The following is a 19,610-nucleotide window of genomic DNA, read 5'->3' on the forward strand; positions in this document are numbered from 1 at the left end:
TGGCAGACTCGAGTACAGTTAAGAATGGAATTAAGAGAACTTAAGCAGAATTGATGTATTACATCAAGACCAGATGGCATGATGTCTGTGTCTGTTCTAAGCATAGGTAGGTAGTATCCAAAGGGGCCTCCAAGGATAAACAAGGGGTGGGCAGGCTGTACAACCCTTGGTGGGCAGCCTGATGTAAGGAGCTTGCAGGAGCCCTCTTAATGGCTGAAGTCTGTGGTTTTTCAAGGCATTTTATTGTAAGAACTCATTGTAACACTGGACTCATTTTTGAAACTTTACTTGATAATTATAAATTTGTAATGAAAAATTGTTGCTGTGAACATTGTGCCAGGCTATTCAGAGTTGAAGCTGCCAGCTTCCCAGAGCTCCTTGTCACTCTTACACTAGAGCTCTTGGCTTACTATTCAGGGGCTCCCCGTGAGTGGGTCCTCCCCTGGGGTCCTGGCCCTGTTGTGCCAGGCTCAGTGGCTCATGGGTGCTGTCTTAGGCCCTCGCCTGTTGGCACTTTCACTTCCATTTCCACTAGGTTAGAGTTTAAATCTTTGAGAATAAGGACTATGCAGTAGCACCTAGCCAGTTTCTTTGAAATAGCTAAATTCAAGATGGATTTAAACCCAGTGAGTGACACTTGTTACACATAATTAAAATTATATTCTTTGAATTGTTTAATTTGTTGACATGTTTAGACATAGCCTTTGTGACTAGCTTTTTGGCTATCTTGCATTATGTGGAATTTAAAGATTTCCTTTAAAAAAGCTGTGATTAAAAACTTTATTGTTAAAAGCCCCACAATTAGGTCTTACCTAAGTAATAAGACCTATGGGACTTTATTATAAAAATGTGAGGTTTCCTTATTCCTGAAAGACCTGCCTTTTAATTATCTTTCAAACAGCTTAACTTCCCTTTCCTTTGGTTAGCAGTTTGGGAAATATTATTTTACCTATAGACGAGGCTGATAAAATCCAGTATGATCTAAAATGAGCTTTCAGTTTCCTGGAGAGTTACTGTCCCTCTATGTCACCTGTGTAGACACATTTCTAGAGAACATAATAGACTTAAGAGCTCACCACAGGTATATTTTAGTCTTTGAGTATAGAAGCACTTAGAAACTTTCAGTCAGTGCTTTAACTTCACCTAATACATGTTAGAGGATCAAAAGTGCAAGTCCACAGTTATGATTAATAAAGTATTATAGAAAATCTTAAAATATGATATACTGTATATCATTGTTACAAAGACGCTATCTAAATTACCTGAATATAAATTTGGTTGTGTTTCTTACTGATCTTCCCTGTCAATTCTGAGTTGACTTTAGGAGAGTTTTTTATCTTTAAATGGAAAATATTGAAGCCTAAGAATGTGGATCACTGTGAACCTCATCTTTTTCAGGAAGACCTCAGTGAACATGTAGTTCAGGGGGACGCCTTCCCTGGACACGTGGGTACAGCATGCCTCTTATCATCTACCATTGCTGAGAGTGGGAAGAGTGCTGGAATCCTCACTCTCCCCATCATGAGCAGAAATTCCAGAAAAACAATAGGCAAAGTGAGAGGTGAGCCTGGAGAAGCAGGGTAGCCTAGACACGTAAGCAAAGGTTAGAATAGAATTTCAGTTACTTTCAAATTGAGCTTTTGAGAATGGCAAAGATAAAGTTAATGATTTGTTTTAGAATATTAGCTAACATAGTAGCAGTAAGGGACATACCAAATTTCCTGGAAGCTCTACTTTGAGTCAGTTTTGACTTGTTGCTTTTTTCTATTTGATGGAGATTGATGAAGCTGGTTTGAGTGGTACTTAAATATAGCTGAGCTGATCATGATCTTTTTAATAATCTTTATTTTTGTCCCTCCCCCTTTTTTCCTGCAAAAGTTGACTATATAGTTATTAAGCCATTACCAGGGTACAGTTGTGACATGAAATCTTCATTTTCCAAGTACTGGAAGCCAAGAACACCACTGGATGTTGGACATCGAGGTGCAGGGAATTCTACAACAACTGCTCAGTAAGTTGACTGTTTGAGTGGTGTCAGCATTTGGTAGTTTATGCTTGGTAGGGCTACATTGGTTTGGCCCACCAAAAGCTGAATGATCCTCTTATTATTACCTGGGATTAAATGTAATTTGGTGTTTGAGGTTCCCAATTCATATTAATTAGAGACTAACTCCTGAGATTGCGGTCAGTCTTTCTAATATTCTTCTGAACTGATGATGAGAGAGACATTGAAAGTAGAAAGCCAGGGGGAAAAAGCTTGATGCAGCGTCAGCCTGGTGACCCTCGTATGTCTGTTGTGTTCCTGACTTTCACATGTTGCCCTCTCTGGTCTTGGCTTCCTCACCTGTTCTCCGTTTGGTTTCAGTACTTCTACCCTGCTGGTGTGTCAGCCTTTTCCCATCCCCCAGTACTAAGTCATCTGAGGTTTCATTGCAAGGAACAAGTTTCTCTGTCTCTACTACTTCATGCCATTGCAAAGGATTGTTTCCTGTAATTGGTCACCTCACTTGGAGAAGTGTGTGTGTTGGTGTAAAATATGTTTATATATTCAGCTAGTAAAGCCCTGTAATTGTTAGAGCTTACATTTATGGAATAAATCACATTTGTTTTCTTTTCTGTAGTATATAATAATTATATTTCTATGTATTTCTTCTCTTTCAGGCTTGCTAAAGTTCAAGAAAATACTATTGCATCTTTAAGAAATGCTGCTAGTCATGTAAGTGAGCCTCTTTTGAAACAATTTTGGACTTCTGGTCCAAAGGTAAAACAGTAGAGAAATGTGGGTCTGGGGAGTCTCTCCCAGTCTGCATTAATAGGTTAAATAGGTTAAAAATTTATGCTTCCTATAGTATGTTTCTAAGTGAAGGTGAAGTATTTGTAGGCATTTGTATTTAGAACCTAGGAGAAGATTGGGATGAAAACAATAGAATCATAAGCATCCTTTTTTTTGAGATAAATTTTGAGTGACTGAGGCAAGAAAAATGTTCCCCATGAAGCCCTGGTTTTCTGATCATTCAGGTAGTCCTTTGGAGATGTTTATAGGAGGATTTGATAGTGATTTTATATAATGCTTAAAAACAAAGTTTGTCGATGAGAGGGGAAGATGGCGGCGTAAGTAGTTCAGAGGAAATCTCCTCCCCAAAACATATATATTTATGAAAGTACAATAAATACAACTATTCCTAAAAGAGACACCAGTGGATGCAGTACAACAGCCAGGATACATCTACATCTACATCTGCAAGAACTCAGCAGCACATGAAGGGGGTAAGATACAAGCCGCAGCCAGGTGGGACCCGAACGCTCCCCCACCCCAAAACCCGGCGGGAAGAAAGGAGTCGGAACAGGGAGGGAGTGAAAGCCCAGGACTCCTAAACAACCAGCTCTAGAAATCCGCACCTGGAACGCAGACACAAGGTGCACGGGGTGCTGGATATTACAGAAACGGAAAAGCAAAACCTGTGGGCAGGTCCCCGCAACCAGCACCCCTGAGACAAAAGAAAAGCGAGTGCTTTCTGAAAGTCTTAAAGAGACAGGGACTCCATAGCTGGACGAAGTTGTCCCGGCAGCTGGGAATACCAGGGAAACTTAGGCGCCCTAAACGGAGGCAGTGCAGCTCTGAAGCCCCTCACGGCACTAAGCAGACTGCCAGTCGTTCCTCCAACTGGCACGGACTCCGACACACGGGCCCAGTAGCAGGAGAGTGGCAGCGTGTGCCGGGGACGGCAGCGCCGGAAGGAACCGAGAGCAGATACGTGCGCCGCAGGAGAGGCTTGTGCTAGCCCGCAGCGGTGCGACCGAACAGTCCGGGCGTAGCTCGCACCCACCGGTGGCAGTGGAGCCAGAGCCCGGTAAAAGCCTGCACAGAAGAGCCCCACACGCACCTGCAGTGGAGCCAGAGGGAGCAGGCGCACTCCCAGCAGCCGACCGGAATCCCAGTCCAATGCACAGCCGCCCAGGCCAGACCCAAAGGCCACTGCTGTCACACAGCTGCCCAGCAGGGTCGCCGCTAGCACAGAAGAGCGCACACGGTGTGCCTGCCACTCCCCGCGGGGCTACGCGCTGCTCTGACAGACACCCCGCCCACAGCAGCTTAGGGGACTAATGCGGTGGCTGCTCCAGGAGTGCAGGTAACCATCACAGGCAGCGGAGAAGGGCAAGGCATCCAGCAAGCAGAAAAGGACTTTCTTCTCCCAGCTGACACACCCGCAACCTGCCTACAGCCACTGCTATCACCATGAAAAGGCAAAAAAATCTGGTCCAGTCCAAGATAGTTACACTTGAGAAAGGATCTGCAGAGGCAGACCTAACCAGTCTTCCTGAAAAAGAATTCAAAATAAAAATCATAAACATGCTGACAGAGCTGCAGAGAAATATGCAAGAGCGAAGGGATGAAGTCTGGAGGGAGATTACAGATGTCCGGAGGGAGATTACAGAAGTGAAACAAACTCTGGAAGGATTTATAAGCAGAATGGATAAGATGCAAGAGGCCATTGATGGAATAGAAACCAGAGAACAGGAACGCATAGAAGCTGATGCAGAGAGAGATAAAAGGATCTCCAGGAATGAAACAATATTAAGAGAACTGTGTGACCAATACAAAAGGAACAATATCTGCATTATAGGGTTACCAGAGGAAGAAGAGAGAGAAAAAGGGATAGAGAGTGTCTTTGAAGAAATAATTGCTGAGAACTTCCCCAAACTGGGGGAGGAAATAGTTGCTCAGACTACGGAGGCACACAGAACTCCCGAGAGATGGGACCCAAAGAGGACAACACCAAGACACATAATAATTAAAATGGCAAACATCAAGCACAAGGACAGAGTATTAAAGACAGCCAAAGAGAGAAAAAAGTTCACCTACAAAGGAAAACCCATCAGGCTATCATCAGACTTCTCAACAGAAACCTTACAGGCCAGAAGAGAATGGCATGATATATTTAAGGCAATGAAACAGAAGGGCCTTGAACAAAGGTTACTGTATCCAGCACGATTATCATTTAAAAATGAAGGAGGAATTAAACAATTCCCAGACAAGCAAAAGTTCAGGGAATTTGCCTCCCACAAACCACCTCTACAGGGTATCTTAGAGGGACTGCTCTAGATGGGAGCACTCCTAAAAAGAGCACAGAACAAAACACCCAACATATGAAGAATGGAGGAGGAGGAAAAAGAAGGGAAAGAAATAATCATCAGACTGTGTTTATAACAGCTCAATAAGCGAGTGAGGTCAGACAGTAAGGTAGTAAACAAGCTAACCTTGAACCTTTGGTAACCACAAATCTAAAGCCTGCAATGGCAATAAGTACATATCTTTCAATAATCACCCTAAATGTAAATGGACTAAATGCACCAATCAAAAGACACAGAGTAATAGAATGGATAAAAAAGCAGGACCCATCTATATAGTGCTTACAAGAGACTCACCTCAAACCCAAAGACATGCACAGATTAAAAATCAAGGGATGGAGAAAGGTATTTCATGCAAACAACAGAGAGAAAAAAGTAGGTGTTGCAGTATTAGTATCAGACAAAAGAGACTTCAAAACAAAGAAAGTCACAAGAGATAAAGAGGGACATTACATAATGATAAAGGGCTCAGTCCAACAAGAGGATATAACCATTATAAACATATATGCACCCAATACAGGAGCACCAGCATATGTGAAATGAATACTAACAGAATTCAAGGAGGAAATAGAATGCAATGCATTCATTTTGGGAGACTTTAACACACCACTCACTCCAAAGGACAGATCCACCAGACAGAAAATAAGTAAGGACACAGAGGCACTGAACAACACGCTAGAACAAATGGACCTAATAGACATCTATAGAACTCTACATCCAAAAGCAACAGGATACACATTCTTCTCAAGTGCACAAGGAACATTCTCCAGAATAGACCACATACTAGGCCACAAAAAGAACCTCAGTAAATTCTAAAAGATTGAAATCCTACCAGCCAACTTTTCAGACCACAAAGGTATAAAACTAGAAATAAATTGTACCAAGAAAGCAAAAAGGCTCACAAACACATGGAGGCTTAACAACATGCTCCTAAATAATCAATGGATCAATGACCAAATTAAAATGGAGATCCAGCAATATATGGAAAGAAATGACAACAACAACACAAAGCCCCAACTTTTGTGGGACGCAGCAAAAGCAGTCTTAAGAGGAAAGTATATAGCAATCCAGGCATATGTAAAGAAGGAAGAACAATCCCAAATAATGTCACAATTATCAAAATTGGAAAAAGAAGAACAAATGAGGCCTAAGGTCATCAGATGGAGGGACATAATAAAGATCAGAGAATAAATAAATAAAATTGAGAAGAATAAAACAATAGAAAAAATCAATGAAACCAAGAGCTGGTTCCTCAAGAAAATAAACAAAATAGATAAGACTCTAGCCAGACTTATTAAGAAGAAAAGAGAGTCAACACAAATCAACAGTATCAGAAATGAGAAAGGAAAAATCACGACGGACCCCACAGAAATACAAAGAATTATTAGAGAATACTATGAAAACCTATATGCTACCAAGCTGGGAAACCGAGGAGAAATGGACAACTTCCTAGAAAAATACAACCTTCCAAGACTGACCCAGAAAGAAACAGAAAATCTAAACAGACCAATTACCAGCAACGAAATTGAAGCAGTAATCAAAAAACTACCAAAGAACAAAACCCCCGGGCCAGATGGATTTACCTCGGAATTTTATCAGACATACAGGGAAGACATAGTACCCATTCTCCTTAAAGTTTTCCAAAAAATAGAGGAGGAGGGGATACTCCCAAACTCATTCTATGAAGCTAACATCACCCTAATACCAAAACCAGGCAAAGACCCCACCAAAAAAGAAAACTACAGACCAATATCCCTGATGAACGTAGATGCAAAAATACTCAACAAAATATTAGCAAACCGAATTCAAAAATACATCAAGAGGATCATACACCAGGACCAAGTGGGATTCATCCCAGGGATGCAAGGATGGTACAACATTTGAAAATCCATCAACATCATCCACCACATCAACAAAAAGAAAGACAAAAACCACATCATCATCTCCATAGATGCTGAAAAAGCATTCGACAAAATTCAACATCCATTCCTGATAAAAACTCTCAACAAAATGGGCATAGAGGGCAAGTACCTCAACATAATAAAGGCCATATATGATAAACCCACAACTAACATCATACTGAACAGCGAGAGACTGAAACCTTTTCCTCTGAGATCGGGAACAAGACAGGGATGCCCACTCTCCCCACTGTTACTGAACGTGGTACTGGAGGTCCTAGCCACAGCAATCAGACAAAACAAAGAAATACAAGGAATCCAGATAAATTCTGGTAAAGAAGAAGTCAAACTGTCACTATTTGCAGATGACATGATATTGTACATAAAAAACCCTAAAGTCTCGACTGCAAAACTACTAGGACTAATATCAAAATTCAGCAAAGTTGCAGGATACAAAAGTAACACACAGAAATCTGTGGCTCTCCTATACACTAACAATGAACTAACAGAAAGAGAAATCAGGAAAACAATTCCATTTCACAATAGCATCCAAAAGAGTGAAAGACCTATACCCTGAAAACTACAAGACACTCTTAAGAGAAATTAAAGAGGTCACTAACAAATGGAAACTCATCCCATGCTCCTGTCTAGGAAGAATTGATATCGTCAAAATGGCCATCCTGCCCAAAGCAATATACAGATTCGATGGAATCCCTATCAGATTACCAACAGCATTCTTCAATGAACTGGAACAAATAGTTCAAAAATTCATATGGAACCATCAAAGACCCCGAATAGCCAAAGCAATCCTGAGAAGGAAGAAAAAGTGGGGGGGATCTCACTCCCCAACTTCAAGCTCTACTACAAAGCCACAGTAATCAAGACAACTTGGTACTGTCACAAGAACAGGGCCACAGACCAGTGGAACAGAATAGAGACTCCAGACATTAACCCAAACATATATGGCCAATTAATATACGATAAAGAAGCCATGAACATACAATGGGGAAATGACAGTCTCTTCAACAGATGGTGCTGGCAAAAGTGGACAGCTACATGTAAGAGAATGAAACTGGATCACTGTCTAACCTCATACACAAAAGTAAACTCCAAGTGGATCAAAGACCTGAATGTAAGTCATGAAACCATAAAACTCTTAGAAAAAAAACATAGGCAAAAATCTCATGGACATAAACATGCGTGACTTCTTCATGAACATATCTCCCCGGGCAAGGGAAACAAAGGCAAAAATGAACAAGTGGAACTATATCAAGCTAAAAAGCTTCTGTACAGCAAAGGACACCATCAATAGAACAAAAAGGTGTCCTACAATATGGGAGAACATATTCATAAATGACAGATCCAATAAAGGATTGACATCCAAAATATATAAGGAGCTCACACACCTCAACAAACAAAAAGCAAATAATCCATTTAAGAAATGGGCAGAGGAGCTGAATAGACAGTTCTCTAAAGAAGAAATCCAGATGGCCAACAGGCACATGAAAAGATGCTCCACATCACTAATCATCAGAGAAATGCAAATTAAAACCACAATGAGATATCACCTCACACCAGTAAGGATCGCCATCATCGAAAAGACAGACAACAACAAATGTTGGTGAGGTTGTGGAGAAAGGGGAACCCTCCTACACTGTTGGTGGGAATGTAAACTAGTTCAACCATTGTGGAAAGCAGTATGGAGGTTCCTCAGAATGCTCAAAATAGAAATAACCATTTGACCCAGGAATTCCACTTCTAGGAATTTACCCTAAGAATGCAGCACTCCAATTTGAAAAAGACACATGCACCCCTATGTGTATCGCTGCACTGTTTACAATAGCCAAGGTATGGAAGCAACCTAAATGTCCATCAGTAGGTGAATGGATAAAGAAGGAGTGGTACATATACACAATGGAATATTACGCAGCCATAAGAAAAAAACATCCTACCATTTGCAACAACGTGGATGGAGCTACAGGGTAGTATTATGCTCAGTGAAATAAGCCAGGCGGAGAAGGACAAGTACCAAATGATTTCACTCATATGTGGAGTATAAGAACAAAGGAAAACTGAAGGAACAAAACAGCAGCAGAATCACAGAACCCAAGAATGGACTAATAGTTACCAAAGGGAAAGCGACTGGGAACGATGGGTGGGAAGGGAGGGATAAGGGCGGGGAAAAAGAAAGAGGGCATTATGATTAGCATGTATAGTGCGTAGGGGGCACGGGGAGGGCTGCGCAACACAGAGAAGACAAGTAGTGATTTTACAGCATCTTACTACGCAGATGGACAGTGACTGTCAAGGGGTATGTCGGGGGGACTTGGTGAAGGGGGGAACCTAGTAAACATAATGTTCTTTCTGTAATTGTAGATTAATGATACCAAATAAAAAAAATAAAAAAACAAAGTTTGTCAGTTTACATCCTATATCCCAACTTGATTTTGTTCAGGTTCTGAACTTCTTTCATCTAATTATAAAGGGTTAGTCTGTATTTTAGTTTTTTCAGCAACTGCAACTTGACATTTTTAATCAAGGACCTGAGACTGTACCCTCCCAACTCCCATCCCCCTACACCCCTGCCAAATTCCTGTGAACCTGAATGAAAAGCTTCATGTTGCAAAATTAACCTAAGGGGAAAATGAAGGAACATCTCATCCTCTTATTTCCACTTTTTCCAGTGCCTTCCACATGCCTTAAACTTTGCCATTTAAAAAACAGTTCAGCAAGTAAACTTGATAGTCAGATATTTATCAACTTACAGTGAGTGAACATCTATGCGAAGACATACTTTTTTCATGTTTTAACATCTCTAAAATTGGGATTGGTCTTACAGCTTTTCTTAGCTTTGTGCCATGGTTTGATGGGCACCATTTCCCCCTCCGCTTAGTTGGTATATAAAATGATGCATTTTATAATTCATGACATCTGAGATTATCGTAATTATTTATTGTAATGTTTAAAAATATTAATAGTTTTGTCTTTGTGTTCAAAGGATGATATTAAGGCTATAGGTATGTTTGGCTATAATTCATTATTTGAAACCAGTTTTAGTCCATTATTGCTAACTACTATAAACATTTTATTAGTGTAAACACATGAGGATCCCCATTAAGGAACTTTCAGGGTTTCTGTGCTTTTTGAGAGAGGATATCATTAAGCAATTTTCTTCCACATTCTGATGAAAACCTTTGTAATTCATATGGATCATATTTTTAAAAGTCTTACATTAGTTATTAATGGCTAGTTTGTTTTAATGTTGAAACATATCTTCCAAGATATTTTGGTCTGTTGGCTTATTTCTTAAACCTCACAAATAAATTTTGGGATCAAGTTTTATCTCTTAGTAAGATGATCTTCCTAAAGGATGATAACAATGTAAAATTAAACATTTTAAACTAAAAAACTATAATTTCTTATGCTTAGTCATTATAATAAGGGGTGTTAGGGTTTTTTCTGTTCCCTAGAAATGGTTTGCTTTATTGTTTTATGTCTAGCTACAATAATAGAAGTAGCTAAGCTTATTTCCTCTTCAGAAATCAAGGAAGTAGGCTCCTTTGGGTCTAGTTTGTGATCCATGTGTACTCACAATCATCGAGCACCATGCTGTGACTCAGGATAAGGCGTGGAAACATATCTATCCATTACAGAATCCTCAGGCCTTGTTTCCACTCTCTCAGCTGGCTTGCTTTCAATGAGTGCACAAATGTCCATGTCAGTTTATGTTCTGTCTTTATTTGGATTAATTCATGTCCGAATGGATCTGACTTAAAAATATACCCTTGACTGTAGTTCTTGTCCTTCTCCTGTTGAGGCTTCTGTCAGGAAATTGGGCATGTGCATTGCCATTCTTGTTGCTCATTTTCGCTTTGTCTGTCTTTACAGCAGCAGTTGTAGTTTCCTCTTTGATCTGATCACTCAGGGTTTGCGAAGAAAAGCTGAAAAGGGCGCTGCTCAAGTGCACCAGGGAGCAGACTGCAGCTTACTCTTTCTACCACCTCCTCTTTGAGGTTCAGCTGTCCCACTCAGATGTGCAGGGCAACGGTTGTGAGGTAGCCCTGTGCTCCAGGCTCCTGTTAGGCTCTGTGTCTCCTAACAGCAGTAGTGGACATGACACCTGTGCAGGCTGTCCATTATGGAGTGGCCCCGGGGTGTGCTCAAGTAGATTTCTTTTTTTGGCCAGGAAATAATTGTGGTGCTATTGCAATAAAGAGAAATATTTGTAATTGCTTTGAGGGAAGAAATTACTTTTTTGAAAAAGCTTAAAGTGTTGCATTAAATCATGAAGTTTTATGGTTTTGTAGATAAGTCTATGATTTTACAGTGATCAATAAATTTCTTATGTCCTTATAGTTTTAGGTATATTGTGACCCAGATTAATGTTTTTCAAATGCTTGTTTCCTTCATTCCTGTCAAGGGTGCAGCCTTTGTAGAATTTGATGTGCATCTTTCAAAAGATTTTGTGCCTGTAGTATATCATGATCTCACCTGCTGTTTGACTATGAAAAAGGTATGTTGAAGTTCCTTCATTTTAGACTCTCATGGTTAGGTAGAAGGTTTAAAAACTATGAAGTTTGTTTTATATGTATGTGTGTAAGATTATTTATTAAATAGAGGTGGTCAATTCACTTTCTTGGTGAATTACTGACAATCCTTTCCTCTCTCAAGATCCTATAACACTGAGAGAGTGTGAAGATGGAGATAGTAATAATTTCCTGGAGTAAGGTCTCTATGGCTGAACTTGCTATTTTATATTATTTAGCAAACAGACATTCCAAGTCGTTTCCATGTCAGTCTGTCACCATCTCTGTTGAGGCAGGAGAGGAAACTCATCGTGTTTGTTTTCTAGCTCCCTTCTATTTCTGCTTCAAGCTTTTTCATCAACTAATAGGCTACTATGATTTGGCTAAAGCAGGAAAAGCCACCATGAAAAATAAAATTGGAAAAATTCTTTGGAGCCAGGGAATGGATGGCCTCAGTGAAGGGGTTTCAGTGTAGGAGCTGGGGAGATAGGAAAGACATTTAAGCCAAGAAGCAATGTTAAGAACTAAGCTTCTAGATCAATACTTTGGTACCTGATGCAATGGGGATTTAAGAAAATAGAGACTAGAGGCAAGGGGACTGGTAATGTGGGCCAAAGGTGAGGTAAGCCTGAACTGGAGTGGAAGTTGGTGAGAATGCAGAGGTAAGCATGATAGAGGGGAAAGTCCAGGAAAATGCATATTGTATCTTAAAAATTGTAATTATTCTTCAAACATAATTCTGATGAGTTATGTAGTGTTTAACTTCTGTATGAAGGTTAACCAGCTGGTTTCTCAGATGCTTAAGTTAGGAGGTTTTTTTTTGGCATTTTCTTTAAAACTGTGTTAGGTGTCATTTTCCACTGAGTTGATTTAAAGCTAAGGCTGGTTTGCTAACATGTATAACCCTGTATCACACAACATTCTCTGGTGTGAAAATATGGTAAGGCCCCTGGCTCTGCCTGCTAGTGGATTCTAATCAGTCACATGGGTTCGGATTACTGTGTACAGAAAAGGGCTGTTCCAGCTCTGTGAAATGGTCAGGAAAGGTGACGGAGGAGATGTACCTAGTTAGAAGATGGAGGTAGAATAACTAATTAGAAGCGGGCAGGTTGGTTTTGCTGTGAGGAAACATGATACAAAGAGAAACAAGGAGGAGGAGTGGTAAAGGGTCTTATTAACCAAGATTGAGGTTAATGGCTCTAATTGTCACTTCTAAAAATCTGTGAGTTAGTTGAAGAATGTTACTGATCTCCCATTTTCACCAGACTTTGTCTTACTCTTAAGTTGAACTCTAGTGAGTTAATTGGGGGATGAAAGTGACAAATTGTATGTATTTTCAGTTTTCATTTTTAAGCTAGTAAAATCAATTCATGTTCATTATAAAACTGTAAGTAGTTCAGAAAATTATGAAATAAGAAATAAATCTTCCTTTCCTATTCTTCTTGTTCACTCTTGAAGTGTTTCTTAATAGTTTCTTATGTATCCTTCCCAAGAAACTGCATATACAGGCTTATACCACATGTATGTGAATGAATATAAATGTAATAGATTTTAGTATATTTGTTGGATTGATAATGTGTTGGTGGTACATTAACTCATTTCTTTAAGATAGTGGTGCCCAAACAGTATGGCATTTGCTATGGCATTAAAATCTAATAAAACAGGTTTGCTCATGGGTAAAAATATTTATGCTAGAGGAGTCCCCGTTAAGTACAGTTTATAACTAATGAGACAGTTTTCTCATGTCTTCGGTGGCTGTTTTTATCCAAATTTAAGTTTAAAGGGTTTAGGAAGTTATTGACAGATATAAGTCCTCACATAATCTTGCATGTTGATTTCTTTGTCATTTAGCATAGATAATATTGTCAAGTAAAATGTGTACAACAGGGTAAGAAATAGGGAAAATGACTGCTTTGCTCTCAGTGTGTCTTAGTGCCACAGCCTCCTCCCAGCTGTTTTTTTTCTTCCAGGCATTAAAAACATTCTTTCACCTACAGTAAAAACAAAACAAAAGAATTTAAGAGCTGGGAAGTGGTGTTAGGTAAGAAGGGCTGTCTTGCATGGGCTCACTGTGGCCACCAAACAGTTGTTTTTATCCTTCAGTAAATTGATATATTAGGCCTGTTTAGGTAAAGTGTTCAGGAATAATTTGGGATGCATTTTTTTTTCTTTATTTACTTTCTAGAAATTTGATGCTGATCCAGTTGAATTATTTGAAATTCCAGTAAAGGAATTAACATTTGACCAACTCCAGTTGTTAAAGGTAATAATAATAGGAAAAATGTAAATTATCAGTTTTAGAACTGTTCATATTTGTGTATGTATGGTATTATATTCTCTTTGCATATGGAAATGACTGTATATTAAGCATACAAAGAGCGTGTGCTTTTGTTTTCTGTTCTGTTAGGAAGAATGGGTCTATGCTAATCCATCTTGGCTTCTCAACAGTTTCCTTGGACCCCATTGGTTTTTGCATATGCGAAGAGGCTAGGCTATAAGTTTGTGTAGGCCTTAGGAGCCAGCCTTTCTCATCCATAATCTTATGTTGCCTCTCGATCTGCTTGAGCCCTTCTTTATATAACTGTCACAGTTTTACAATTGGCATTTTATGCTATTATTGGTTTTTATACTGATGTTACTATCTAAGACCTTTGTATATTTTGTTGTATCATGTAATTTTACATGATCTTTCTTCCTGTTCCCATAAATGATCGGTTGAATATAAATGGTTTCCTAACTTAAGAATTCATATTCTTCTTCCTACTTGGGTATTTATCATGCATGATCTTATGTATATGTCTGCACATATAAAATATATACAGTTGTTAGTGCTTATTCTTATGAAACTGATAATTCTAAACTTTATAGTTTTCTCTAGGTTTCTAGCTTTCAGGTTACAGTTCTTAAATTAACCTTATCATCATAAACTAAAAGTATTTTTTTTCTGATTGCATTTTGTGTATGTGTTTTACAGCTCGCTCATGTGACTGCACTAAAATCTAAAGGTCTGAAAGGTATGTACCAACATGGAAGCACTGTTTTCATTTTGTAGTTAGCATACCTGGAGTTTTTCCTTATTTTAACATACTCTTAGTCATATTAATGAATATTAGTACTGGCTAAACGTAATTTTATAGACATGAAGGCTTTATATTAATTTTAAAATGTGTATGTCATGTGTATAATAACCCTGATTTTTTACTTCTGTGAGTTTTTTTAGCTTGATGATCAAAGTACCCATCAGTCCTTTCAAACTTTCTTAACCATTACAAAGTAGAGAATATATTAACTGTAGAATCTGACCGCAGATCCAGGCATTTGAATCCCCATTGGCATTCACCAGCAATTACCTTCGGCATGTTGTCCTTAAGTACTCTGTGCCTCAGTTTGCCCAGCATATAAAATGTCTTTGTAAGTCCAGTATACTTTCTCCTTGTATGGAACTTCAGAGTCTGTGCCATTCATTTGATGTTTAATGTATCCCCTTTTGAGCCCCTTATGTCTGTATATAGCCTGTCTCTTCAACTAGAATGCAAACCTCTCAAGTTTAAGGAAAGTATTTTTATATTCCACAAGACACTTAAAGTATTCTGCACATAAAGGTACTCATGAGATGTTTATCTGCAGTTGTGACAACAGGATAGTTGGAAGGTCTTTATGGGGAAATTGTAAAGTGCTAAACATTCCAAAGATTATCCTCACAGCATAAATATGATTTTATGTGCTTACAAATATTTCATGATTGTTAATAGTAAAATGAATTTTACCTCCAACTTATTCAACTGGAAAATTTTATATGATTTTGGTCTTTGAATTTTAAACATACAGGGCTTTGTTTTTCTTTTTTAAGAAAAGAAAAGCCTGATACTCATTTTTTTCCCTTTTGGATAAAAATTCTTGTATGTACCAAGATACCTGTTCTGTATTAAATGGTAATGACAGCAGACGCACAGTAGCAGCTATGAATTCTCATAATTCTAACTTCTGAGTTGACTTTGATATGTAAGTAGAAATCTTAAGATGACACAGCTTCTCATTCCACTGAGAAATAACAAATCACTGCTTGTGACTACTTTTTAAAAAGCAGTGTTACTGTTTTTATAAGAAAATAATCACTGTTGGGGCCACAGACTGTAGTGTTTATATTAAATGTTGCAAACTAGTCTTCATAAAGGGTGCTTATTACAAAAATGGGAGTTTTAAATATAAGAACCTTAAAAAAACACTACATATGAAAGGATCTCATAATTACTTCAGCATCTCTTTTTTTGCCCTAAGAATTTAGGAAAAGATCTTAGTGATAAAATGGTATTTCATCTTCTGAGTTCTTTTAATTTAAAATTTCAGAATCTGTGGTTGAGGAAGAAAGTTCCTTTTCTGAAAATCAGCCCTTTCCTTCTCTTAAGATGGTAAGTTCCTTAGGAAAACTAAGGCAAGGCTATGTCATTAATTCTGTTATATCTGAATAATTTATTTTGGTCTCTCAAGTGGGTACTAATCTGCTGTGACACATCCGCTGGACAACAGTAATATAAACTGATGCTTTTTAGAGAAGATACATTTTTGTGTAGTTTACCTGTGAAACTTTTTTTTTTAAAGACTAACTTAACTGTTCAAATGAATAAAAATTCCTACTTCAGTGGGTTAATGTGTTAAGAATAGGAAGCTGGCATAATTCTGTGTATAAACAGGAAAGAGAGGGCACAGAAAATGGCATGGAGAGAGATGCAGTGGTGGTGTAGCATTTTTACAGTATTGAAGACTGTTCCTCAGCTTTGGACAGAAACAAGATCTCTAACCAAAGACAATATAGGTATGTTGGTTACTTAAAATGAGATGCAAAGTTCAAGAATTCACTCTGAGAAAATACAACAAAAACTAGCATGAGGCTTTAAAACCTAGACACAGTTCATTCAGGAATCTGCTTGACAACATCAGGCACGCCTATGTGGTCACCAGCTCCTCTCTGTGACCATACAGGGGCTGCTTGTGCTTCTGCTGGTTCCATTTCCTAACTTGTGCTCTCTCCATTGCCTTTTTCTGGTGATGTCAGATGCAGTAGATTGCTTAGCCAAAAGTGGGTAATTTCAGTTTATCATGATTACTCACTCCACAGAAAGGAAGCTACAGAAAAGCTCCTAATATGGACATTGTCCTAGTGCTTCAAACAGGAATTGAATGATTTTTCAAGTATTTCTGAAGCCCAGCTAAGTAGTCATTTCTTCTAGTCCAAAATTCTGAAATTATTTGGTTTTTAGAAATCTCACAATTTCTAAGAACAGAAATATAATTTAAAGAAAATGTGTATCAAATGTGTAATAGTGTGTACTGAGTCAAATAAGTTAAACACACTCTCATTTATTCACTCACTTTACCATCACTGTAATCACAAAAAATTTTTAAACCAAAAATCACCCAAATACAGTTTCAGTGTAAAGGAGAATCTTTCTGTGAATTTGATGTCAGCAATCTCAATAGTAATATATGCTATTGTCCTTATTTTTCAACTTTTGCATCAGTCCAATAAAAATGTGACAGATACGTTAAATAAGTTTAAAGGTACCAGAAGAAGGTCAAAAGCCCCACATGAAATTGAGTACGACCATTTTAGGTAATGTACTTTCCATGCATCTGGTTAGTGTAGACCCAAGACTAGATACCAGGTCACCAAACTCTCAAGTTATGTTCTTGCCATTATGTTATTCTGCTAGTATGCTTTTATTAGCTGTTTCATAAAATGAAATGCCATATATACCACACATATTAAATGATTTCTAAACTTGTCAAATAAATTGAAGTTAAAAACATAATCTGTTTCAGATTTTCCCCTGAGTATACCTATGTATTTGCCTGGCCTTCATGTTTGTTTAAAGACTAAACAAGTCAGTCTTTATAGGTTAATAACCAATCTTCATATATATTCAATTTAATTTTCTAGTTATACTGCTAAAATAGTCTTATTTCCAAGTGCCTAGATAATTTGGTGCAGATAATGACAGGCTTTGGCATATTCTTTCATTTGGAGATAATGTCTCTTCAGGGGGTTCCCAGCATGGTATTTTTTAGGCATTGGCACCTTCAAAACAAGCTAGAAATCATAATTTTTCATGTAATCATATCTTAGTATAAGAGATTGACATACATGAATGCAATTCCAAAAACGACACGCGTTTTCTTAAATTCATGGGTTGCCTTTCTTACATGAGCTCACTTGGATGTCCAGTAGTGATGGTGAAAAGGATTGTAGGTTAAGGATCCATCTTTGTGGTGTAGTCATCAGTTGTCAGAATTGTTGCCTAAGACTACTGCTTTTGCTGTTCAGTCTCTTTCAACTTTCTTATTTGACTTAATCATCAACCAGATTGTCAGTTTGAGTTTGAGAAAAGATGGTTATGCCAAAGGCACAAAACATTTTATCCTTACTGTGGTATGTTGTCTTACAGATTACTTTTTGTAATAATTCTGTTTTCCTTTTTTTCTCCTATTCTCCCATTCATCTCACCAAAAATAAAACAAAATTCACCACAACCAAACAAAACTCTAGGTTTTAGAGTCTTTGCCAGAAGATGTAGGTTTCAACATAGAAATAAAGTGGATCTGCCAACAAAGGGTACGTAATCCGCTGTGACACATTCTTGTTCCCCACCGTCCCATTTCCTTAAATGCCTTTGTTCTTCTTTGTTTTAATGGAGTAAATGAACTGAAATATTACAGCTTCTTCCAGCAAGCACAGTGCTTATTGGACCTTTTTAACAAAGCATATTTTGCACTTAACACTAATATGTCAGTACTTAAAAGTGATGAGTGTATTATACTATAAATTTCAGTTCATATGTGTCTTATGTGTACATTATTATGGATGGTGTCTAGGCATACTTACAAAGTGAGCAGTGAGAACTTGAACAGACAGAACATTATAACTCTTGTTTTTGTTCCCTTCCCCATTGAAGCATATATTTTTAATAATTTTCTAAGCAGTTTTTGTAAAGTGGCAATAAGTAGTAATAACCAGGAAAAGAAATTTCTTCAAAATGTGTTTTAAATCAGTCTCAGATTTAAGCGTTCTTTTGTTCAACAATTATATATTGAAATGCTGCTATTGGCCTGGCAGTTTCTGGGTGCTGGAGTCAAGTAGTGAACAAAATGGAATAAAGCCTTGCCTTCCTGGAACTTAAGTTCCAGCTGAGGAGAACAACTGACTGTTGAATTTTACTGATGAGGGCATGTGTAAATGAAGGGGATGCATTGTTGGAAGTGGTTCATTCAGGTGTAATGTTGGCAACTGGAGCAGTGCTCTGGAATTTGTTTTGGTCAGAATAGTCTATAACTGCCTTAAATCATGTCTTCTAAGTAGCTATTTATCATAAACTAGCTGGTCCTGGTTAGTGCAGTGAGTGCTCAGCAAAATTTTTCTTAATAAGTGACTATTAGTTTTCTGAGCTTTTAGAATTATTATGATTTTTTTTTTGGTATCATTAATCTACAATTACATGAGGAACATTATGTTTACTAGGCTCTCCCCTGCCCCAAGTCCCCCCCACAAACACCATTACAGTCACTGTCCATCAGCATAGTAAGATGCTGTAGAATCACTACTTGTCTTCTCCATGTTGCACAGCCCTCCCCTTTGCCCCACCCCCCACATTATACATGCTGATCATAATACACCCTTTCTTCTTCCCCACCCTTATCCCTCCCTACCCTCCCATTCTCCCCAGTCTCTTTCCCTTTGCTAACTGTTAGTCCATTCTTGGGTTCTGTGATTCTGCTTTTGTTTTGCTCCTTCAGTTTTTCTTTTGTTATGCTCCACGGATGAGTGAAATCATTTGGTATTTGTCTTTCTCCGCTTGGCTTATTTCACTGAGCATAATACCCTCTAGCTCCATCCATGTTGTTGCAAATTGTAGGATTTGTTTTCTTCTTATGGCTGAATAATATTCCATTGTGTATATGTACCACCTCTTCTTTATCCATTCATCTACTGATGGACACTTAGGTTGCTTCCATTTCTTGGCTGTTGTAAATAGTGCTGCGATAAACATAGGGGTGCATCTGT

The 19,610-nt window shown here is 38.2% G+C and overlaps 1 protein-coding gene across 5 annotated transcripts in view; it reads left to right on the plus strand.

Moving 5' to 3' along the window:
* The window catches only part of GPCPD1 (glycerophosphocholine phosphodiesterase 1), a 66,838-nt gene that overhangs the window by 25,706 nt on the left and 21,522 nt on the right, over positions 1 to 19,610 (plus strand). For all 5 annotated transcript variants that reach the window (XR_005024742.2, XR_005024743.2, XR_008997896.1 and 2 more), the window contains exons 9-16: positions 1,399 to 1,561; positions 1,879 to 2,011; positions 2,662 to 2,716; positions 11,449 to 11,541; positions 13,740 to 13,817; positions 14,529 to 14,568; positions 15,902 to 15,963; positions 18,099 to 18,164. Coding sequence is in view for 2 of the 5 variants with exons in the window: in XM_036885114.2 (XP_036741009.1) it covers positions 1,399 to 1,561; positions 1,879 to 2,011; positions 2,662 to 2,716; positions 11,449 to 11,541; positions 13,740 to 13,817; positions 14,529 to 14,568; positions 15,902 to 15,963; positions 18,099 to 18,164 (690 nt within the window). In the remaining 3 variants the exon portion in view is untranslated. The remainder of the gene's footprint in view (positions 1 to 1,398; positions 1,562 to 1,878; positions 2,012 to 2,661; positions 2,717 to 11,448; positions 11,542 to 13,739; positions 13,818 to 14,528; positions 14,569 to 15,901; positions 15,964 to 18,098; positions 18,165 to 19,610) is intronic.

The sequence above is a fragment of the Manis pentadactyla genome, chromosome 5 (genome assembly GCF_030020395.1).
Source record: "Manis pentadactyla isolate mManPen7 chromosome 5, mManPen7.hap1, whole genome shotgun sequence".
NCBI lineage: Eukaryota > Metazoa > Chordata > Mammalia > Pholidota > Manidae > Manis > Manis pentadactyla.